Source organism: Crinia signifera, chromosome 8, assembly GCF_055691185.1.
Source record: "Crinia signifera chromosome 8, ASM5569118v1, whole genome shotgun sequence".
Lineage (NCBI taxonomy): Eukaryota > Metazoa > Chordata > Amphibia > Anura > Myobatrachidae > Crinia > Crinia signifera.
In genome coordinates this window covers 131,504,836-131,529,672 of record NC_139224.1, presented here as the reverse complement: position 1 = coordinate 131,529,672, position 24,837 = coordinate 131,504,836, and the positions used below count along the sequence as shown (strand labels likewise).

The following is a 24,837-nucleotide window of genomic DNA, read 5'->3' as shown; positions in this document are numbered from 1 at the left end:
ATAGTAGGGGTATGAAAAGGACCCATTTTTCCCATTGAATTCCATGTTAAAATGGACTCAGTCCATTTTAACATTGATTCCTATGGAAAAATCGGGTCATCGCATCGCATCGCATCGCATCGAATCGCATGGTCGCATGCGATGCGATGCGATCTCCCGATCCGACCCGATTTAGAAATCGGCAGCCCAGATACTACATAAGTACCGAAATATTTTCTTTAAATTATGATTTTCACGCAAGCACTGATATGTCAGTATCACTAGATAGTAACTCAGCGGCGTAACTATAGCACCGCAGCCCCCGCCACCGCGGGGGGGCACTGTGCATGTGGGGGTGCCAGGGGCTGCGGTGCTATAGTTACACCCCCCCCAATCCCCCACAGACTTATCTATCTCAGGGTTGCCGACTTTTACAATCTCCTCTCCGGGAGAACCCCGGAGAGGAGACTGTCAACATCACCTCTGGGGGCAGGGCCTGATGGAGACATCATCATTCCCTGCCCCAGTAATGCAAATATCGCAATACACGGGTCTCCAGTGAGGGGGGGGGGGGCTAAATATGCACAATTTGCATATTTAGCCCCACCCCTTCCGCCGGAAAGCCGCGAATCGCGGCAATTTAAAGCTTCCGGCACCACCAGGTACATGAGGGGTGGTGGGTACAGCCGGAATCCGGGAGGGTTGCCCACCTTTCCGGGGGGCTGGGAGGGGGGCCCGATTTTCGGGATCCTCCCGGCCATTCCGGGAGGGTTGGCAACCCTGACCTATCTCACTGGTCCCGGCGGCTCCGTTCTTCTGCTGAGGACCACCACAAGATGGCGGCCCCCATATAGCACACAGTTCTCTGAAACTGTCTGCTGTATGGGGGCGGCCATTTTGTGGTGGTCCTCAGCAGAGGAACGGAGCCGCCGGGACCAGTGCGATAGGTAAGGCTGCGGGGGATTGGGGGGGGAGGTTTGCATGGGCGGCGGGGGGTGCATGGCGGGGCGGCGGCGGGGGGTGCTTGGCGGGGCGGCGGCAGGGGGGGGGGGGCGCCCAAAACTTAGCTACGCCACTGTAGTAACTGATAGCACAGCTCACCTTCAGTCAGTCATCCATCTGACATCTGTTCTGTATCTCATGTACAGATCCTCCATCCATAGTGCCTCAATGATGCACTTGTCAATGCTGCGAGGGGGGGGGGGGCTAACTAGATCTAGTGAGGCTCCATAGCAAAATTGGGTTCACTATAGTTGAAAGGACAAAAAGGTCTGTGCAGACATGTTTATATTTATGGAAGGTTAATGTTGTGATAAAGGGTCACTTTCTAAGTGACACTGTTGACATTGACACCAAAAATGTGAAAATCCCAAATCCGGTGAGTGTGATGTCCCCTCAGGTCCAATGTGCGGTCCCATGCACATTGGACCTGAGTTGTGGCAGGGAACACATGGATCGCATGAGACCCTGCCATCTGGGAAGGACCCAGATGGCTCACGGGTGAGCAGCTGGCCATACACTGCTGCGAGAGATTGCAGTAGTGTATGGCCAGCTTAAGGGTAACAAGCCACTTGCTGAAGCCAGAAAAGATTAACCAATAACCGTTTTTTTACTTTGCTATTAAAGATCCTTTGCCTGAAGTCAGTGACTGGAGTTGGTTGGCTTTCCTTAACGATATACATAGTCATATGTTATGATCAAGACTACAATGATTTCTTATACCCCTTTCACATTACAGCTAAACATGGTATATTGCCGATTTGAAATGGGTTTAAAACGTTTCTAGCTGTAATGTGAAAGGTGCATAAATTCTCTTTGTATTAAACATAATGCAATACTGTCATATATCACAATGTTTATTATAGCTATATTGTCTCTTTAAAAGTTACTAGCAACAATGTATATGACCTAGTAATGACACTATTACATAATGTGAATGTGCCTCTCTTTACCTGCAGCCAGTAGGGTGTGATGGGAATCTGCATTCAGCCAGATCCCTGGATCGGTGTGGTGTGTGTGGTGGAGATGGGGGCACGTGTTACAGGGTATCAGGAAGCTTCAGAAACTGCGTATTAGGTAAGTTATACAAGGACTGATGGAATAAACTTTCGCACAGTGAACGCATGCGCCGTGTATAGATACATCTGTCCAGTGGGGGCTTAAAGGGAGCTGATTTAGTTACAACAAAACTCACTTAGGGCAAGATGTATCAAGCTTCAAAAAGTGATACAATGGAGAGTGATAAACAACCAGCCAGTCAGCTTCTAACTGCCGTGTCACAAGTTGGATTTGAAAATTGACAGGTGGGAGCTGATTGGCTGTTTTTTTATCACTCTCCATTTTATCACTTTTGAAGCATGATACATTTGGCTCTAAGGATAACTTACCAGATCAAACAATATTAACTCATCATTCCCAGCAGATGTCCAAGTGGGGAGTGTTCGAGGCAGTTTAGTTATTCTAGTCCTATAATCCCATAAGTACATTCATTTGATTAAAATAGTACAACATTTCCTTAGAAGTCTGTCCATGTCCTACCTGCTTATGCTCCACTCAAGACTGTGTATCCTATATTAGAGTGGAAGTATTTTGTAGTTACTGATAATTTAGGGCCCACGGTAAGAAAAGATGCTCCACAACAAGTGCCATCTCTAGGCACGTGTCTCATGGGCACATTCATCAATGTGGACGGGTCCTACGGATCCCTCTTACAGTACTCTTTGTAGTCTGTAGCCTATAGGCTACAATGACTAATGCCATCTTCGGATGGCATTAGCTACCAGGGCAAGTACTGGAATGTAACAGAAATCCAGTAGTAAACAAAACCGAGGAATCTACTTCTGTCACATGGGGGGTTATTCTGGTTTCTGACAAAATCCTTCTTAGATGGACAAAACCAATTGCACTGTGGGGGGGGGGGGGGCAGATATAACATGTGCAGAGAGAATTCGATTTGGGTGAGTTATTTTGTTTCTGTGCAGGGAAAATACCAACTGCTTTATTTTTACACTGCAATATAGATCTCACTTTGAAGTAAAACCCCACCCAAATCTAATTCTCTCTGCACACGTAACATCTGCCCCACCTGCAGTGCACATGGTTTTGTCCATCTAAGAAAGAATTTGTCAGAAAGAGTGAACTAGAATAAGGGCCATGTAGATACATTAGGGGAATCCTTATTATTTGTGGAATACCTGTTGTTTGTGGGGGGTTTTTTTGCCCTAAAAAACACCACAAATACAACTTCATATATAGGCCCCTAACCCCCTAAACAAAAATCTTAATGCTTGTGAGCCTTAGCCTGGACTTGAGGCCCTATTAATAAAGGACCACCCTTCTCTAATTATACTGAAGAACAATATAACTTGGGATATATAGGTTCCCTCCAATACTGAAATGTCCTATACATAATATGCTCGGATCTAATCTGGGAAACCCTTTACATATGCCAGTTTGCCTATTTATACTGACCCGGTCACTGCGGAAAGTGCCAATATCTGGACTAAGATTTACCTTACCACTCATCATGTATATATAGACTTATGATTGTACGACCCACTCACGATGTGGTGGAGCTACGACCCGCTCAGGAAATGAATCCGATCTGATAGCGATCCGATCGCAACCCGTACCCACTTGTATGGTCGTTTTTTAGATCCTACCTGCTGCAGTACCAGATTGCACGCCAAGATCTCATTTTAATATTATTGATTTATTTTCTATCTGGAATATATCTGAAACACCATTCATGTACTGAACTGAAACTGGGTAATGGGCCATTTTTTTCTGGTCACTGCAAAATTGCAGATTGATATATGCACCTAATGCAGTGCACCTGGTTTTGGGTTTTATTCTTGAAAACATAGTAAAATATTTGTCTGTGATCACTGCCATGGGGGCATCAGGAATTTATAGTGGCCCTGGCAGGTTATCTGAAAGTGGCCTAAATTAGGCAGGACCAAATCAACCATAGGAAGGCAAAGATAAATAAGCACAAAGGTCTCATCCAGACCTGCTCGTTCAGATCCGAATTAGTCCCCATCTCCGATGGTGGTGGACTGCGCATGTGCATAGGCGGCAATGTGTATGTGCAGACCCCCACAACGTGCACCAGGCGTTTCATCTGCTTGCCCACAAAAAACGGTTGGCATGCCCATAGGAATGCTGGGCGGGCCCCAGGGAACACAAGCGTTCCCTGGATTGGTTGGGGTGGGCGGAGGATGTCACATGACATCAGTGCCCACCCCCAATTCGGAGAAATCCATGCAGCAGATAAGTAAGTCCTGGGCTACTTTTTTGCTGCAACAGAGAACTACACATCCCAGCATGCCTTGCCTTAGTTTTGTTATTTAGCCATGCTGAAACTGATGCAAGGCATGCTGGGACTTGTAGTTCATCAACAGCTGAAGGGCCTCTTATTGCCCACCCCTGGTATATAACCATTTCCATTGTCCCACTCCCCAATTGTAATACATATAAGAGCTGGTACTTTGTGCCATTGCTGTCCATCATGCTCCTTGTTAATGTTTTCCAGGTTATGCGCTAATCACAACAATTCCTGTGGGTGCGTTTGACATACTGATCACAGAAAAGAGAAATACTGAAAATATTCTAGGTAAGACAAAGTGACTGGTCCTTGTCTCTGGCCCTTATGTACAGTAATAGCCTATGAGTTGCAGGATCTGGCACAATTTAGGCAGTTTAGCCTGTACAGTAGCTTTAAAGCAGCAATAATTGAAAACGAAATATCAGGTGTTTTGCCTTTGACATTATTGCTGCTTTAATTGTTAGGGCTGAATCGGCAGAATCACGCTGGTTCCTCTATATCTCAGGCAGCTCCATAAGATAACTGAATAATGAAAACTCACACTCAGCTGGGTTCTATTTTAGATGGGATGTTGCTATGTGCAACCAATCAGATTCTATCTTTTATCCTCTAGAAAGGGCTAAATGCAGGTTGAGTATCCCTTATCTGAAATGCTCTGGACCACGATCATTTTGGATCTATCAATCTTCAAAAGTGATAAAGTGGAGAGTGATAAACAAGCAGCCTATCAGCTCCTACCTGTCACGTTACAGGCTGGGTTTGAAAAAAGTCAAGTAGCAGCTGATTGGCTGGTTGCTTATCACTCTTCACTTTTCACTTTTTGAAGCTTGATACATCTAGCGCAGTATCTGAAAAAGAACTCTCATCTTAGTAAATAAAGCCCAGCATGTATCATGTTTATTGCATGTATAATGTCGTTTCATTACATCATGTTATAAATTCAAACTCCATCACAAAGAAGCCATTATTGAATGAAAATAATTACAAACATTCATTAAGTGTGGACTGTTTTTAATGGCTTTTCTGTGAAGAAGAGCAGAACTTCCTCCAAGAACATTCTGACCAGATATCCAGGTTCCGTATTACAAAAAAAGTTGGTTGCTCTCTGTTTCATACACAGAGTTGACAATCAGCTTGGTAGGAGTATCACAATAGTGCTTTATTATACTGACGGACCCTGCCTACATTGCCCTCCTCTGCCCCTAACACATGGAGCCCTGTCCTCAGTAACCTAGCTAAGAACATAAGTGATCAATCATCTGCTGCTGCTGTGAAGGAAGTCCATAGTTATTCTTCCCCCACGCACTTCATAACATCCTGGATGAAAAGACTGAATACAATAATACACTTAATCCCTAGTCATGTGCATATTTAATACAGAAATGAAATACAGTAGAACAATTCTAGTATTAGGGACGTTCCAGGCTCAGGTGCTGCCTGAAGGACCCTGCATTAGGTTCAAGAGAAGATGGGTGGTAATCTTGTCGTTTGCTTATGTATCATCCCAGTCCTTTATTCATGAAGCTCATTGGCTTTCATAGAGAGTGAGGAGGCTTAGCTGAGTAAGGGCAGTTGAGTGCATGCTAGGTAGATATGACATTGACACCCCCTACAGGTTGTTGCTGGTACTCTCCTTCCTAGTTACCAGTGCATATTAGGGTATGATATAATGATCAGACAACCGGGATTCTCACAGTCATTAGTCTGACATCGGAATCCCGACTGTCGGCACCCCAACAGGGGGCAAGCGCTACGAGGCCCCTTGCCGGCTTACCACGCTGTACCCTCCACAGGTTATGTTCTTCCTCTATAGGGGTGGTGGACCCCCATGAAGGAGAATAGCTCCTGTCATTTTGGATCCCAACTGTCGGGCATTTAACAGTTGGGATTCTGATGTAGGACTACTAGGTTGCACTGCCTACTTTGAGAGTGATCACTATGGCATGCTTCTTGCAAACAATGAGATTTGTAGAATTAATGTATGCTACTATGAAATGCTCTTTTACATGCAGAAATATATCTAGAAATGTGTATATATATATATTTAATATGCACTAAATTCCCTTTTTGTTTTCCTATCTCTTACCATTTTTGGTTCTTCTTCCTTAGCTCTGGCAGACTCTGCCGGGAATTTTTACATTAATGGGAACATGATGATGGATAATCCCCAAAACTTCCGAGTCGCTGGGACGCTGGTCAAGTATCGGCGGCCGCCCAATGTGCAGAGTGATGGACTGGAGTATTTGACTACACCAGGGCCGACTAACCAGTCCCTCAGTGTCATGGTGTGTGTGTGAGACCCCAGCCTGTCCGTGTACTCTTCAGTTTCATACGTTAGAGAACATTTAAAAGTCCATCTAACCCCCTGTTACTTTTTTGTTGTTGCTAAAAGTACTACTGGGGACATGATATGTAACTGGCACTACTGGGGACATGATATGTAACTGGCACTACTGGGGACATGATATGTAACTGGCACTACTGAGGGAATGATATGTAGCTGGCACTACTGGGGACATCTGTAATAGGACTACTGTGGACATGATATGTAATTGGCACTACTGAGGACACGATATGTAACTGGCACTACTGGGGACATGATATGTAACTGGCACTACTGAGGGCATGATATGTAGCTGGCACTACTGGGGACATCTATAATAGGACTACTGTGGACATGATATGTAACTGGCACTACTGAGGACATGATATGTAACTGGCACTACTGGGGACATGATATGTAACTGGCACTACTGAGGGCATGATATGTAACTGGCACTACTGGGGACATGATATGTAACTGGCACTACTGGGGACATGATATGTAACTGGCACTACTGGGGACATGATATGTAACTGGCACTACTGAGGGCATGATATGTAGCTGGCACTACTGGGGACATCTGTAATAGGACTACTGTGGACATGATATGTAACTGGCACTACTGAGGACACGATATGTAACTGGCACTACTGGGGACATGATATGTAACTGGCACTACTGAGGGCATGATATGTAGCTGGCACTACTGGGGACATCTGTAATAGGACTACTGTGGACATGATATGTAGCTGGCACTACTGGGGACATGATATGTAACTGGCACTACTGGGGACATGATATGTAACTGGCACTACTGAGGGCATGATATGTAGCTGGCACTACTGGGGACATCTGTAATAGGACTACTGTGGACATGATATGTAACTGGCACTACTGAGGACACGATATGTAGCTGGCACTACTGGGGACATCTGTAACAGGACTACTGTGGACATGATATGTTGCTGGCACTACTGGGGACATGATATGTAATTGGCACTACTGGGTTACATGATATTTAGCTGGCACTACTGGGGACACCTGTAACAACACTACTGGGGACATGATATGTAACAGCACTACTGGGGACATGATATGTAACTGGCACTACTGGGGACATGATCTGTAATTGGCACTACTGGGGACATGATATGTATCTGGCATACTTTATTCATCAGTAGTGCCACTACATACCTCATTACCCCTTTTCCCTTGCAATTACTTGTATAGTGAACATCTATACCCCATTCACACCGAGCCTTTGATCCAGGCTATTACTGAGGCGACCCGAGTTGTGGCTTTGTATGAAAGGATCTCAAGTAAAAATATAGGGGGTTATTCTGGTTGATTCGCAAGGCTGCGAATTCGCCGCCATGAAAAAACAACAAACTCCACCAGGCAAATGTCCGCCCACCTGCCCCCCTCGCAGCGCGCGTTCGCCCACACAGGCTGCGCCGACAATCGAAAGATGTGGAAGGTACACGCATATAAAAGTGACTTTCAACCCATTTTTATATGCGTGCACGCTGGGATGGATATGGGCAGGTAGCTGAGATCCGGTGATGTCAGCTGCCAGCCCCCCGCACCCACGTCACCGCCTCATTACCATGAGAATGCTCAGCGTTCTCATGGGACTGGGACTGCCTATGTAACGCTGGGCGTTCCCATATGGTAGTTGGGCAGCCCGGCGCCCCCCACGCAGTGCGTAGGGTGCATGCACCCGGCAAACTGACAGTTTGAGACGCACCTGTACAGACGCGCAACATTGTTTCTCCGTGAAAATGCAAATGCACGGAGGACCAAATGAACGTGAATAACCCCCATAATCTTAGTCCAGCTACCTGGGAATCCAACCCGGAAGGACCATGGTGAAGGAGCAGTGTGAACCGGTCACCCAGGTCTTCCGACAAGGAACCTGTTCACAGCATAGGGAATGCTGCATTGCCAGCTACTACTTGTCTAGCGGTCTGAACCGCGGTCTATAAGGGTTCTTTCCCGAGTCTGACCTGCATTGGAACCATTTCATTTCCCAGGTCAGACCTGAGATTTTGGTGTGAAAAGGGTTATAGTCAGCAGGAACACAGTTCCAAATGTGTATACAGGAACAGCATTCTCCTAGGAACTGTAGTGTTCCAATGAGCTCTGGCTAATTAAAAAACGTATTATTACATAATGCAACAATAATTGTGCTTAAAGGCATTTATTTATGTAGGCTTTTTCTATATGTTGATGTTTGTTTATTGTATGTAGATGATGTGCATAAAGCTTTGTTTTTATGTATACTTCTATATCACTGGAGAACTTTGAAATGGATTGTGGTATTACAAATCAGAAAAAAAATATTTAAAAAGTATATTAATTAGTCTTTATTTTATGTTTTTGCTTCTAGTACTATAACTTCAATGGAAAGATACCCCACATAACATATGAATATACTGTGCCTCGTGCCCCAGAAGTGCCCCTGCCCTATCTTTCTGAAGCAATACAACCTGTTCCACCAGCTCCACGTAATGTACAAAGTGGAGTCCAGAGAGGATCTGACAGCAGTTTACCTGATTCCTCTGACACCTGGAACTGGGGAAACACTCAAGAAACAGTCAACTCACTTCTACATCAAGAGAGATCTAGTAAAGAACATGTAATAGTAGATGAAGACCAAACAGAGGGTAAGCTATAAAGGGATGCAATCTCCTCTGCTAAATTGTCACTTGGCACAGTGGGCCTCATTCACACGATCTCGTTGGGCTGTGCGGATTTGGAGCCCAGCGAACAGGTTAATGCTGCGCCACCGACCCGGCGAATGAACACCCCCCCCTTCCCCCTGCCTGACACCACGCGTCACTTGGTGGTTGCTCGTATGGATGCCATTTTGGGGTGGGCGCCTGCCCCTAACAGACAGGGGTATGCCTGCATTCACTGGGACCCCTCCCAGCATTTCTATGCCCCGCGCTTGTCAGTCACCTGCCGTAAGGCCAACGAAGGCTATGCTTTGCATGGTCCGTACTCAAGGTGACTCTGAGCATGGGCACAGCGTACCGGGCTTATGTGCAGTTTATCGATGTTTGGATGGACTGCAAATTTCGCCAGGCAGCAATTTCACCAAGTCAAATTCACCCAAAAAAGGGTGAAAATTGCCCATTTGTTGCCTGGTATTGAATATACCCCTCAGTTTCATTTTCAAACCTATAAACAAGAAATAAATATCTAGACAGGGCAAGAAACACTCAAAGCTTTAACTGTTATAAAATGTATATTTATTTATATCATAATGTACACTAAAGAACATTAATAAAAAGTTGTACAAATATACATTAATGTATAGATCCCTAAAAAGTCCAATTATTACCAATGTATAAATAGGACGGTGACACTTTGCCAATTCCTGCCAACTATTGGTAAATTTCAGTAAACCCTATTACCATATACTCCAATAGTCTGCTGTTCAGTGAACATTTTCATACCTCCCAACATGTCCAGGAGGGACACAATGCTCTGTTCCTGGACTTCCTTGTTAATGTAAGATTGCCCTTACCTGCTTTAAAAAGGGAAAATTGGTAATAAAGGTGCTTCACCACAGGTGATATTAATAACACATTAACAAGCCAGTCCAGGAACAGAGCATTGTGTCCCTCCTGAAGAGGGTCATGTTGGGAGGTATGCATTTTTATTAGTGGCTGCAAATTGTGCCTAAGTTATGGCCTATAATGCGCCCAAAATGACATCAATCCAATTTCTCTGTATATTCCATTTTTGTGGGCTAACCTGTATAATGACTAACACTGCTCCTCACCTCTGTGGTGCATCGGCAGCCACTAGATGTTGCCCAAAAGAATCTCTGTTTGGGCACGCACAAACACACACATATACACACCTCAGCATGATAGAGCCCAGCAGCTCCGTCATTTGGATGAGCTGATAACTAATTTTAACTATAAACAATAAAGAACAATAGAGCTCCATCTAGTGGTCAAATGTAAAAAGACCAAAGATGGCTTATGTACAGCTGTCATATTTTACATGTAAAATGTGGCCTAAAAACCATGTAAGCTTGTTACATATATCTCTCCCTGGTTTATGTCAGGAGGAGGCTTTACTGTGTTAGTGGTAAATGCTAAAGACAAATTATCCAATTGGAAACATAAAATAATTCTGTGATAAAGTCATCCATTTTCTACCCCTTTAACCACCTAATAGGATCACCTACTACTGTACCTTTATGACACAAATATAAGCGCCACCAAATGCTAAGCTGCCATCCCTACATCTCCACATCACCCACCACTCATATGACATATGTGGTACATACTCCCCATTTTTCTATGTTCATTTTCCTTACTGTCCTGGCTACCTTTCACAGGGTCAACATAGGGGGCGATTCAGACGTGCTCGTTGCGGGCCGAATTCACTACTCGCTGTTTGGGGTATGCGCAAGCGTGAATATGCTCATGTGCAAACCCCCAGAGCCAACGCTTTTGGCGAGTTTCACAGTCACCGGGCATTCACTCAATAGTGAGCGTGCATGGGGTGGAAGCAGGGATACGCACATTGTTTTATGAAACGCTGGGTGCACCCCTGCTAATGTAGTCGTGACAATGCCTGCTTGGGGCGGGTGGCTAACGTCATATGACATCAGCACCCGCCCCCTTTTCAGCCATCTCCGTCCAGGATAAAAGTAAGTATATACTTACATTTATCCACGAACAGAGGAAATATCATTCATACGCTGGCTAGCAAACAGGTCTGAATCAGGACATAGGGGGTTATTCTGGTTTATTCACTCAGACGCAAATTTGCATCCTTGCGAATGGTGGTACACTGGCCGACCAATCACAAGGTGCGTACATTCGCACTGGCTGCGAATGGATGTTTTACATAAACGCCCATTTGCATGTCTCTTGGACCCTCCCACATCTTTCGATGGTCTACATTGCTCCGAGCAACCTTACATGTGTGTCTACACTCAGGGGGAAGTGGGCGGGCAGCTGACATCCGGTGATGCCAGCTTCCCGCATGTCCGTCACTACCGTCACATTAGCATGAGAACGCCCATAAAACGCTGGGCTTTCCCATATGCTGATGGTCCAGCCCGGCACCCCCTGCTCTCCACCAGCAAAGATGAGTGCGTGCACACAGGGACAGTTTGTTTGCAGTGGGTGCACGCACCAGCGCATGCACATGCGCAGAAATGCACAAAGTGCTAACACCAGCGAACGCACGCGGGACAATGAACGGACCTGAATGATGTCCATTGCTGACCCTTTTCCATTGCTGACCCTTTTCCTACTTCTGCACCTGTCTTACTTTCCATCCCTTTTATTTTTTTATATTCCAGTTACTGTATGTCGCTATTTCTATGATATGCAAAAACTTGATTGCCCATTTTAAAGACAGCATTGTTTGTACATTTGACCATTTTTCACTTGTAACTTGCAAAAAATATATATATAAATAATTTTAAAAAACGGTGAAATGGAAATATTCATTACCTTCATTCTAAATGTAATAGCCAATTAGATTATGTGAATAGATGGCTGTGACTTCATTTAATTATAAAACACTAAATTCAGTGGTTCCCAAACTGTGCGCCTAGGCTCCCTGGGGTGCCTCGGGACACCTGCAGGGGTGCCTCGGGTTGGTCGTCAAGGACCAATTCATATTATTTATGATCAATTATTTCTGGACAAGACCAGTGCTGGTGGCTGCCAATCATAAAATGTGTACAATCAGAACCAAATCCTGCCCTTTACCACATAACTGAACCTAAGAAGCACATATAAACACAATCTACTTCATTTGATATATATTTTTGGGGGCCTAGGGGTGCCGTGAAAAAATTCTGATACTCTAGGGTGCCGTGATTAGAAAAAGATTGTGAATCCCTGCACTAATTATTTAGATATTGTATGAACTTGTGATGGCCCTGCCCCCCCAAATGTGATTGAATTACAGCAAGGCATTGGCTGAACAGGCTGCAGGGTATGTGTGTACTTTACAGACTGCATGCAGCGTTCCAAATGGTACCCCTCTTACACCCCGGCCTTGACTCAGCCTATGCTTGCCTACTGCACCCCACCTTTGGGACACCTCTATTCTTAGGGAGACATAAACATGAAACGTGACCAAATCTGCGTCAGATGTGAGCGTAATTCTGATACGTGCAGTAATCTGTCCCTTACTGACTATTAATTATGAACTACATGTTTAAACCAATACTTTTAGAAATGTCCGCAGAAGTGGAACCATATTGTAAATCTGTCAGTCCCTGCGAGAAATGTAACACACATGGTGGTACTGTACATTTGTTTTGTCAGAGAACATTTTGAAGACTTAAAAAGAAATGTTAGAGCTGTTCTTGGAATTTCAGGGGTGTATGGTTCACTCTTACTTCATCTGCATTGTATTTACAATGTCAAATAATGTGTAATTGTAACTTAGCACCAGTTCATTTCCCTGTCTCAGGCCTCCAGCCCAGCACAGATGCTCCTCAGGGATTTCTACAGAGTGAATTATGGAGACTGTGTGATCAACAGAGTCACTCAGCTCTCTGCCAATCTCTCTTCGGTGGCAGTCCTGGGGGTCCGACCCTAGCAGAATCCACACACGAAGCAGAACAACTCAGGGACAGCCTAATGCTGCCAGCTGCTTATGAAGATCTTGGCTCTATTCCTGGGGCACAGGCACTACAAGCACCCGGCGTCAGCAGGTACAGTACACTTCTGTGCACAGTGTACTTGGATGCAAACTAGTAGGTTCTTATTCTCTTTGCTTGCCAAGTATGCCTGGGGTCTTATGATGCAAGTCCGGTGTGATCTATCTGCAGCACATTCATATTTACTGGCATTATAGCAAATGTATCATCCCAACACACTAGTGTAACATGAAGTTAGGATTGTCTGGATTACTGTGTAAATGATGCTGGGGTGCACGATGACACGCGGTGCTACATTTCAGTGTCCATGTCAACTGTGTCAACACTCAGGACAAATCAAGTGAAAAACCCCATGTCGATCTTTTGACTGCTGACCTTCCCCAGGTAGACCTAATGCTTGTGTCGACCTAATGACCCTGTCGACCTTCCTGCATGTTGACCTTCCTGTATGTCGACCTTCAGTCAGGTTGATCTTCATGCATGTCGACCTAGTGGTGTCGACCTAATGCTTATCCACCTAGTTCATGTCTATTCAGTGATCCAAACACGCCTGGTTATGCTCGGCCCATTACTCTAGTCTCCCTCCGCGCTCTAGTGGATGGTAGGGCATGAAATACCGCCCGTCGGCACATGTCGGCTCGAAAAAAGCCCAGGGAAACCCCATGTCGACCTAATGCTTGTGTCAACCTTTTGGCCCTGTCGACCTTCGACCTTGTTGACCTTTTTGATTTATTAACCTGAAACCCATACATTGGGTGGACCCCTGGCGACCTTCAGGGATCAACCAAATGTATGTCGACCTCAATAGTGTCGACAAATGGCATCTGATCAATATACAAATAATTGCTGTTGATTAGTAACAAGGGGCCTGATTCAAAGACAGGCGCAGTGCTGATGTTTGCGCAGGAGTGAAAACCCCTATGGCATATGCATGTCCCTGATTGTATGGCTCCCTGTGCTACATTGGGGGGTTATTCAGACCTGATAGCTGCTGAGTGAAATTGAAGCACCCTGCCATAAGACAGCCGCCGCCCCGCCCTGCGCAAAGCTGCAAATGGCTTGCAGAAATACTGCTGCTCGCCGCACAGCTGCACAATCCATGCACAACTCACTAGCCATCTAATGACTTCCCCACTGTGTGCAGTCTGTGCCTAGCTGAGCTTAGGACCTACAGTACCTGGCTGATCGAGGCCAGGGCTGACATCACACAACCTTTCGGAAAGTGTCCCGTTACCACCCCCAAGCGCTGACTTTCTGCCAATCAAACTGCGGCCGGCTTGCAAATAAAACTTTGCAGAAGTTTGTTGCTGTCGTGTAGCGCTCACATGCACAGTCTTTTAATAATTACCCGCCTTGCAAAATCGCAGTGCTGAGACCAGGTCTGAATAACCCCCTATGTCCAGAATTGCTAGTATAAGGAATGACGAGGCAAAAACCTTGGGCATCCTGGGTGGTGACTAGGAGTTGCCTGTAGTGAGCACAGGCTGCATCACGGCGTGGTACCTGAGTGTCGCGGGTGTGTCAATGCAAGCAGCTGCAAATTCAGATTCACTGTCACAAGTACAATGCCCACACTTTGCCTATTATGAGCTGGAGCATGTGTCAATGCTGAGGGTGATGATGCACTGATGGTGACTGGTTCCCCTTGGCCCTCTCCTCTTCCCCCTCTACACCACCTCTCTGGGCACCCTCATCAGCTCCTATGGTTTTCATTACCACCTTTATGCTGATGATACCCTAATCTATCTCTCCTCCCCCGACCTATCCCCATCACTCCTGTCCAAGGTCTCAGAATGCCTCACGGCCATCTCAGCCTGGATGACCCAACGCTTCCTGAAACTAAACATGGCTAAAACTGAACTTCTAATCTTCCATCCCCCGAACATCCCCTCTTCTCCCACTATCTCCATCAGCATTGGTGAAACCGAGATCACCTCCACCGACCAAACGCGCTGCCTCGGTGTCATCATTGACTCCTCCCTCTCTTTCACCCCCCACATTCGTGCTCTCTCACAGTCTTGCCGCTTTCACCTACGCAACATCTCACGCATCAGACCATTCCTCTCCACTGACGCGACCAAAATTCTCATTCACTCTCTTGTCATCTCCCGCCTTGACTTCTGCAACATCCTTCTCTCTGGGCTACCTCTCACCCGCCTCGCACCTCTCCAAACCATTCTTAACGCTGCTGCTAGGCTCATCTTCCTCTCCCGCCGCTCTACCTCCGCCTCCCCCTCTGTCTATCTCTTCACTGGCTCCCCATTCCTTTCCGAGTTCTCTTTAAACTCCTCACCACCACCTACAAGGCTCTCTCCTCCTCCACCGCTCCTTACCTCTCTTCACTGATCTCTATCCACACTCCCTCCCGTCCTCTTCGCTCCATCGCTGACCGCCGACTGACCTCTCACCTAATCACCTCCTCCCACTCCCGTGTCCAAGACTTCTCTCGCGCTGCCCCCCTGCACTGGAACAACCTCCCGCCACCCATCAGGCTTTCTGATTCCCTTACCTCCTTCAAGCGCTCCCTCAAAACCCACTTTTTTCGACTAGCCTATCCCTCCTCCTAAACCTCTTTTGATCCTCCTATCCTGCCTCCGTTCCCCTCCGTTCCTACTTATCCTGTTGTTTTTCAGAGTAGAGGGGGGTGTCTGCAAGGAGCAGACCAAAAGACAAATGTGCCTTTTTTGGGCGCACTCTTAATAATATGAATTTGATATGATTATTGCATTAAGACATGACAATGTCTTAATGCAATAATCATATCAAATTCATATTATTAAGAGTGCGCCCAAAAAGGCACATTTGTCTTTTGGTCTGCTCCTTGCAGACACCCCCCTCTACTCAGTTACAAATACTGAATGTGTTGGGCGCACCACCAATCCACGACTACTCCAATCTATTATTAGTAGTCCAATATATTGGTTTTACCTATGTTTTTCAGATATACATAAAATCAATGTATTAGTCTGTGCGGATCCATACCCCCTTTTCTTCTTTGCAAACCTGTTGTTTTTCGTTCGTCCACCCACCTATTTTTAGTATGTTAACTCTTATGAGTAGGGTCCTCCTTCCTCACGTACTCACCCTACCTCTTTACCTCACCTGTGCTCCTGTCCTGTTCTTCCCTTCCTCTACTTCATCTTCAGTCTCCTCGACAATTTTGACACCTACTTCTGAACTGATGCTGATTTTAGTTCTACCAGCTATACCCCTATTTATACTGTATTTTTCAACACACCCTGTACGTTACCTTGTCATTAGTTTTTTGTTTGCTATGTACGGCGCTGCGGACACTTTGCGGCGCCTTATAAATAAACGTACTACTACTACTACTACTACTGGCAGATTAACACTGTCCTTGGCCATTTAAAGTGGAGGCCTCAGAACTTACACATTCAGGTACATTAGGGTAAGGCAGCAACTAGCTCTTACAATGTTATCCACAGTCACCTATAATTGGCCGGCTATTGTTGCAGCCATCTACTAAAGGTTCCTATTCCCTGACCATGTTTTCTTACTTGCAGTGATTTAGTGACAGGCCAGGACATCAGCCGAGCTGATATGTATCGCTGGAAGGTCTCGGCATATTCACCGTGCAGCTCCACTTGCAGCTCAGGTAAGATGGACCAGACCTAGAACATCATTCTACAGTCTCTTTTATGTATTTATTATTTATTACCAGTTATTTATATAGCTCACACATATTCTGCAGCACTCACATCAGTCCCTGCCCCAGTGGAGCTTACAATCTATATTCCCTACCACATGTACACGTGCACACACATTCATGCTAGGGTTATTTGTTGGGAGCCAATAAACCTACAGATGGAGCAATCCTCATCTAGAACTTTAATAGGATTAAGGGCCTTATTCTAGTTCACTCTTTCTGACAAAATCCTTCTTAGATGGACAAAACCAACTGTGCACTGCAGGTGGGGCAGATGTTACTTGTGCAGAGAGAGTTAGATTTGGGTGGGGTTTTACTTCAAAGTGAGATCTATATTGCAGTGTAAATAAAAAGCAGTCAGTATTTACCCTGCACAGAAACTAAATAACTCACCCAAATCTAATTCTCTCTGCACATTTTACATCTGCCCCCCTGCAGTGCACATGGTTTTGTCCATCTAAGAAAGATTTTGTCAGAAAGAGTGAACTAGAATAAGGGCCTCAGTGAGCAATGGAATAACTCTGGCAATTCCCTACTATTGTGTATTGTTCTATGTATTGTATTGCAGCTGAGAACAATAGGCCTTGGATAGCCATGGCTATCCAGAGACAGGTAGATGAGGATGGCTCCATCTGTACCTGTATATTTTTGGAGTGTGAGAGTAAACCGGGTCTTCAACCCCTTGCAGAGCTTCCCTAGGAACCTCACCGTTTAATGCATTTTAGGATTGGGGTTGCATATAAACCATATAAGTCTGAACATATGATTCACCTATATACTGTACAGTATGTGTGCTTACAATTCCAATTCACCTATAGTCGCATGAAATGCCCTATGGATCTGCAAAGCATTATTGTCCTGGCTGTGTGCTACCCCACCATCATAACTGGGTCCATTTGCCATGTTCATACATACACCTTTGTGGTGATGCCCCTGCAGGAATCAGTTCTACCTATGCTTTGTGCATCCGCTATGATGGGAGAGAAGTAGATGAATCTCACTGTGATCCAATGACGAGGCCAGAACCAACTCAGGAATTTTGTTCAGGGCGAGAGTGCATGCCCAGGTAAGAGATTCCGCGGGTTGAGTCACTTATCCTTAAAAGTACTGTAATTAATCGCAAAGATCAGCTGATGTGACCTATTCAGGCGATCCTACCACGCATACTGTATTTTTTGAAGATGGGAGTCCAGCGGATGGAGTGAATGCTCACGAAGCTGTGGGCAAGGAGTCCAAGTTCGCTCCGTTCGGTGCTGGAAAATGCTGGCCCCAGGGTTGGACAGCTCTGTATACGATGAGCAGTGTGAGGGCGCACAGCTCCCAAGACCTCCCCAGAGGAAAGTATGTAAGAACAAACCCTGTGGACCCCAGTGGGAGACTTCAGAATGGTCTGAGGTAGGTATAACTCTCCACTCACCTTGTCTTTGCGTGTCGCTTCACTTCATCTGTCATTTATGTTTGTGTTATTTATTTATTACCAGTTATTTATATAGCGCACACATATTCCGCAGTGCTGTACAGAGAATATTTCAGTCCCTGCCCACGCGAAGCTTACAATCCTTACCTCATATACATGCACACTCATTCATTCTACAGTTTATTTTATTGGGAACCCATTAACCTATGAGTATATTTTTGGATCGTGGGAGGAAACCGGAGCACCCAGAGAAAACCCACACAAGTACGGGGAGAATATACAAACTCACAGTTAGGGCCATGGTGGGATTCGAACCCATGAGCTAAGTGCTGTGAGGCAGTAACGCTAACCATTACACCATCCGTGAGTCTGTCCCCTTATACTGCCTTTTTGTTCCCCCGTTGTATCTGGATCAGTGCTCTGCTGCCTGTGGAACAGAGGGAATGGTAAGGAGGGAAGTAAAGTGCTCTACAGAATCCAGCCAGTGTGATGAAACCATAAAGCCTCCAGCAGAGAAGTCCTGTCTGGGACCACCTTGTGACCATCACTGGACGACAGCTGAGTGGGGTCCAGTGAGTGTCATCGCTCTTTGTGAGAAATCAGTTATGTTCCGTGTAAATTTATAGGACTACTATTGTTTAACAGGTTTATTATTTATGTATTCATGGAGGTGAATTAAGAACATTGGGCCTAATTCAGACCTGATTGCATGGCTGCAATTCGCAGGCCGGGTGATTATCAGTAGACTGCGCATGCGTACGGCCTGTAGTATGCATGCGCGAGGCCTTCCTGCGATAAAAATCCTGCTAATTTTTAATTCTCTGGCCAAATGCAAGGTGATTCACAGAGAGACAGTGGGTGTGATTTTATTCGGATGAGAGATTCAGAAAGTGAGAGATTTGGTAAGAAATCCCCAGTTTTTTTAAAGCGGCAATCATTTACACTGTAAAATCAAACTGGTTTGGCTTTGTAAATGGCTGCCACTTTAAAAACACTGGAGATTTCTTACCAGATCTCTCACTTTCTGAATCTCTCATCCTATTAAATTTCACCCAGAGTTTGGGGGTGGTAGCCAGACGTTTTCTGGGAGTGGGCATGCTCGGGCATTTGAGGGTAAGTCATGTGATGTCAGCTCCGCCCCCGATCCGACTGCATCTATCGCAGCCACGAGTAAGTCCTGGCCTACGCACAGACTGCACACACTGGGAAAATCACTGGATTGTGAGCAGCTTGCGAATGGATTTGCAGCTAATCGTAGGCCTGCAATATTTTCCCAAGCCATGCTAAGCAATTCACAGGGTTGTACAAGGCAGGATTTTACTCTGTCAGGGCGATGTATACCTGATCGCAAGGCTACGAAAGTTATCCTGCATTAGGCCCATTGTAAAGTATACACTAATCAATAAAGTTTCCTATAATTGTGTGAAATATTATTAGTATCGTATACAGCAGTGGTCTCCAACCAGTAGCTCACGGTCATAGTTTGGGTAGCTCGCCCAGCTGCAGAACTGCTGTCAGCTGGGATTAAGTTCCTGAAATCAGGACCTAAATCCGTGAGCCACCACAAGGCAGGAAGAGAGAACCCGGAAGCCACCGGCAGCTGCAGAGGGATCCAGTGTCATTATCCCATAGCAGACTGGAGGCTGCTCCGGGGACCCACGAAGATGCACACCACCGGTAGCCAATGGTGGCAGACAGCAGAACAGCTGACACTCCCACAGATATAAGTGGGGCGGTAGTTGAGTCACTGCGAGATGGAGAGGGGATCCGTTGGAAGTTGGCCAGACAGGTACGGGGACCATATGAAAAATTAGCACTAAAACATTTTTAGTAGCCCTTCAAGCGGTGTCATTTTTCTTGAGTAGCTCACACCCCAAATAAGGTTGGCGACCACTTGTATACAGTATTGTAGCACAGTATAAGTCAGGTACATTATTAGCCTACATTTATTTCATAGAAAATGACATTCATTTAAAGGCGTCTCCCCAGATGGATACACGTACTGTGAATAAGATGCCCCAGTTTAATCAAATCCTGAGACTTGTGTTTAATATCTCATGCACATTTCCCACCATCTATGTCTCTTACACAGTGCAGTAAGACCTGCGGTTCTGGACATCAGGTTAGAGAAGTGATGTGTCACCTGGGAGAGGAGGTGAGCGAAGGATGTGATCAGTCTACTAAACCAGAAAGTAGGCAGGCTTGTCAGCTACAGGCGTGCCCCACTGAGACCCCTGGTGAGTAAATGCCACACTTTCATTGGGTCTGTTTGTATTCCTGTATATAATGTGGACATACATATATCTCTCGGAAAATTGTTATCATTAAACCTGTATATAGGCATAAGGCACAGAGCCTGATTTAGAGATCTAGAATCACTGGGTATCGATATACCTCTAGATGGATATGGCAGTGTGTTCTGCATGCACTCTGCCCAATCAGTAGGGACTAATTGCGTTGTCAATCACCACTGGCTTGTGCAGAGAGTGTAGAGGTGGTCAGCGGATCACCCGCACACACAGCATGATGTGACGATAATCTTTAGATATATCGCCCATTGACTGTGTGAACGACATTAGTCACAGACATATCACTGGCCAATGGACCAGCAATATTTCCATCAGTCTGTACTCACCTTAATTAATCGGAATCGGTACATCTGTCAGAATGAACTTAGGTCTACAGTCATTAGGTCGACCCCACTAGGTCGACTGGCAGGAAGGTCGACCTGACTTAAGGTCGACATGGGCCAAGGTCGACATGACTTAAGGTCGAATTTGCATAAAGGTCGACATGAGGAAGGTCGACTGGTCATAAGGTCGACATGGGTTTTTCACTGTTTTTTGATCCGAATGTCGACATGGACACAGTTGGCAATGAGAATCGGACCCTCGCTTCGCTCGCAATGCTTCGGGCACGGTGCCTCGCTGCGCTCGGCACACTATTTTATTCTCCCACCACGCCCTAGTGGATGGTAGGGCATGAAATACCGCCTGTCGGCACATGTCGGCTCAAAAAACAGTGAAAAACCCATGTCGACCTTATGACCAGTCGACCTTCCTCATGTCGACCTTTATGCAAATTCGACCTTAAGTCATGTCGACCTTGGCCCATGTCGACCTTAAGTCAGGTCGACCTTCCTGCCAGTCGACCTAGTGGGGTCGACCTAATGACTGTAGACCTAAGTTCATTCTAATAGATGACCGCTTCCCAATTAATCTGTAAGTAGGAAAGGCTTATCACTTATAGGGTAATAGGTAACTGAACACAAATCAATTCTCAATGGTTGTTATTAAAAGCATCAGTTCAAAGTAAGTATAAAAGGCAGAGTATGTGAGGATAACACTTGGGGGCCGAGGAGGAGGAGAATGATAAAGTGGAGAGAGATAACTGGGCCGTTACAGGACACGTCCTGATCTAAAGGGTACTGTGAAAATCCCCTAGTACCAGTAATGATATATCTGATTCTTTTCCAGGCCTGCTGCTTCTTTCTCGTAGTCGTCGTGTTGCAGTGAGGGAGTTTAATAGGTGCATGCGCACAATAGACATACGCAAGCCATCCCTGTGATCATAGCCAGTGATGTATAGCTCTCGCTGGCCGTTTGCAAGTTGAGTGACAGGCGCCGGGCATTTGGGGGCGGGACACCAGCATTTCCTGGGAGTGCCCCGGAAACCGCAGGTGTTGCCCGGCCATTGGCGGAGAGGGACACTGATGTCAGCAGCGGGCCTCCATCGCCCTATGGCCATCGCAACACTGAGTAAGTCTAGACATATTCGTGCTGCAAATGGAGTGAAAACCATTTCATGGTGAGTGAGTGCGAATGGTTTTCCCCTGTCTGCATGGCTGCAAACAGATTTGCAGCCGTGCAGAGGGGCTGCGGGAGACTGGCGGAGCGGCGTTTATCTGATCCAAAGAATGGCAGCCCAGCGATCAGATCAGAATCAATCCCAATATACAATACCAAGGTGATGCAAATGAAACGTGTCCCCCGACTTTTTCATCACCCCACTATCCACGTCGGCGTGGAGTTGATTTTATACAGTGTGGCAAGTGCAGCGAGCCACGGAACCCGAAGTGTGGCGAGCGTTACCACGAGGGGCCGCGGATTACTTTACATGTATTCTGCACCCCCTTGCTGGGCTCGCTGCGCTCGCCACGCTTCGGGCTCCGTGGTTCGCTGCACTGCCACACTGTATAAAATCAACTCCACGCCGATGCGATGGCCCGGGGCTGAGAGAGCAGTGAATAAATTACATAGGAAAATCGCATAGCATCGCACATCGCATTGCCCTAAAATGGCCCATGCGATGCGATTTCCCTACGCAGAATAGCCCACTAAGCAAATAGCTTAGTGGGCGCCGTTCTAGGAAACAAGTACCATACATTTGCTGTCACAGGTGTCAAGGGTTTGCATAAGACAGCCAACAGTACTGTATTGCCTATATGGATGTCTCTGTATGCACACACAGAATAGAAATAATAAGTAGTACTGCTCTTCGCTGGTCCTAGAAACCATTTCCACAACTGTGTGACCACAATGCACATTACAGCTGTCAAAGGTACAATATAAAACATGAATAAACTTTTTGAACTGTAAAGAAAAAGTAATTGGATAAGTCTGAACTGGAACACAAAACATGTGCGGTGAGGTGCACCCACGCAGATTTGGAAGGGAAACAGTAAGACTGTAAACAGACTTGATTGCTCTTCGTCCCACACGCCATGAGTAAAACATAAACAGTTTGTACACAGATTGTGCATGGAGGAAACATCTATATACACTGACCAGACTGACCCCAGAGAACATTAAACATGTACTGTACGGGGATTTCGCAGATAGAGATAAGTGATTCTTAGAAAACTAGGCCACGGAGATACTAGATTCTCTCTCTCTCCCCCCCCCCCCCTCTCTCCCCCTCTCTCCCCCCCCTTTCTCCCCCTCTCTCCCTCCCTCCCTCCCTCCCTCTCTCTCTCATCCCTCTTTTTCCTCACTCTTTCTTTCATGACTCTCTCTCCTCCTGTATAGCTGTCACACTCAGACTGTTGATTAACACATAGGGCGGTATTCAATGAGCCTGATTCGACATGTTTTTATGGCGAATTTGTGCTGTTTGGCGAATTTTTGACTAAAACAGTGAATCACCCTATTCAATGACCACATGGCGAATACATTTGAAGGTTTTTTCGCCATGATTCACCGAGTAGCAATCGCTATCTTTTTATGGTGAAGTGGAATGTGAACTTTTAAAATAAAGTGTTTTGTTTTTTAGATTTGGTGTCAAAAAATCAGGAATTTTATTCTGAGGAGGGGCATGCTATTTTTATTCATATGCTGTAAGCACATGAATATATATTTAATTAAAAAAAATATTTATTTTTTATTTATTTACACAGCAGCCAGCAGGGGGCGCCGGAGCCGAGACGCTCATTAGATATTCATATATTCACTGCACCCGATCATTATGATCGGGTGTAGTGAATATACGTGGTCCCCTGCTGGCACCCCGGGGGGGCAGCCTGTGCTGCCTGGCACCCGGGGAGCCCACCTCCCCCCCACAAACGTTCTGGGGCAGGCAGAGAGACTTCCATCTCTCTGCCTGCCATCGTCCTCAGGCTCCCTGCGGCGTTTGCCGCAGGAGCTCATATTCTCCAGTCAGGGGCAGCGAGCCCCTGACTCCTTGAATACCGGAGCCAGCGAGGCTCCGGAACATGGCGAATGTGCAGCGAATCCTAAAAAGGATTCGCTGCACCTCGCAGGTATTCTCATTGAATACCGCCCATACTGGGCCTTATTTAGTCCTGTTAGCTAGGCTGCGTATGTTCACATCCCCTCGCATGCAGCTGCCTGTAGGAAAAATTATTCGATAATCACTGACCATCGAATGATTTTTGCCTCCATTTGCGGATAAAAATAACACTATACTTTTTTCCCTGGACGGAGATGGCCGAAAAAGAGGCCGGGCGCTGATGTCGGCCACCCATCCCACGCAGGCATCAACAAGCCTGCGTTCCCATGGGAACATCCAGTTTTTATAAAGATGTCAGTACAATGCTGGGCATTCCCCTCCTATCGCCCCCTGCCCACCCCTGGCCATCCCTGTCCGGAGCAGACAGCTCGGCGAGTGTGAAACTCTCCAAAGCCGTTTGCTCCGTGGGTATGCGCATGCTCAGACCCCAAACATCTCGGAAGGGTCTGAATCGGCCCCATTTTGTCAATTATTCAGTGACGTGTATTTGGCACACGACACTTTCCTTACCACCGCCTCCCACCCTCCTTCCTCCTCAGTTTGTCAGACTGCAAGATAGCTGAGGAAATGGTGCTTAATCTAACACTCATCCACCACAGTAGATGGTTCCTATAGCATTATCACAGCAAGGCCGCTGACCAACAGCAATTTCACCTGAATATACTGGAAGCATGATGAAGGCAAGCCGCTACAAGCATTGCTGTTGAAGGTCTCATTCTGCAGATTT

General features: G+C 46.0%; 1 protein-coding gene across 4 annotated transcripts in view; it reads left to right on the top strand.

The window, feature by feature from the left end:
- Positions 1-24,837, top strand: part of LOC146026467 (ADAMTS-like protein 2) — a 58,992-nt gene that overhangs the window by 29,091 nt on the left and 5,064 nt on the right. For 3 of the 4 annotated variants that reach the window (XM_083157161.1, XM_083157160.1, XM_083157162.1), the window contains exons 6-15: positions 1,938-2,055; positions 4,514-4,594; positions 6,416-6,591; positions 9,019-9,295; positions 13,089-13,332; positions 16,803-16,894; positions 17,885-18,011; positions 18,127-18,340; positions 18,779-18,934; positions 20,455-20,599. In XM_083157161.1, the coding sequence (XP_083013287.1) occupies positions 1,938-2,055; positions 4,514-4,594; positions 6,416-6,591; positions 9,019-9,295; positions 13,089-13,332; positions 16,803-16,894; positions 17,885-18,011; positions 18,127-18,340; positions 18,779-18,934; positions 20,455-20,599 (1,630 nt within the window). Of the gene's footprint in view, positions 1-1,937; positions 2,056-4,513; positions 4,595-6,415; positions 6,592-9,018; positions 9,296-13,088; positions 13,333-16,802; positions 16,895-17,884; positions 18,012-18,126; positions 18,341-18,778; positions 18,935-20,454; positions 20,600-24,837 lie in introns of those variants that run through there. The other variant, XM_083157163.1, reaches the window with a different exon arrangement.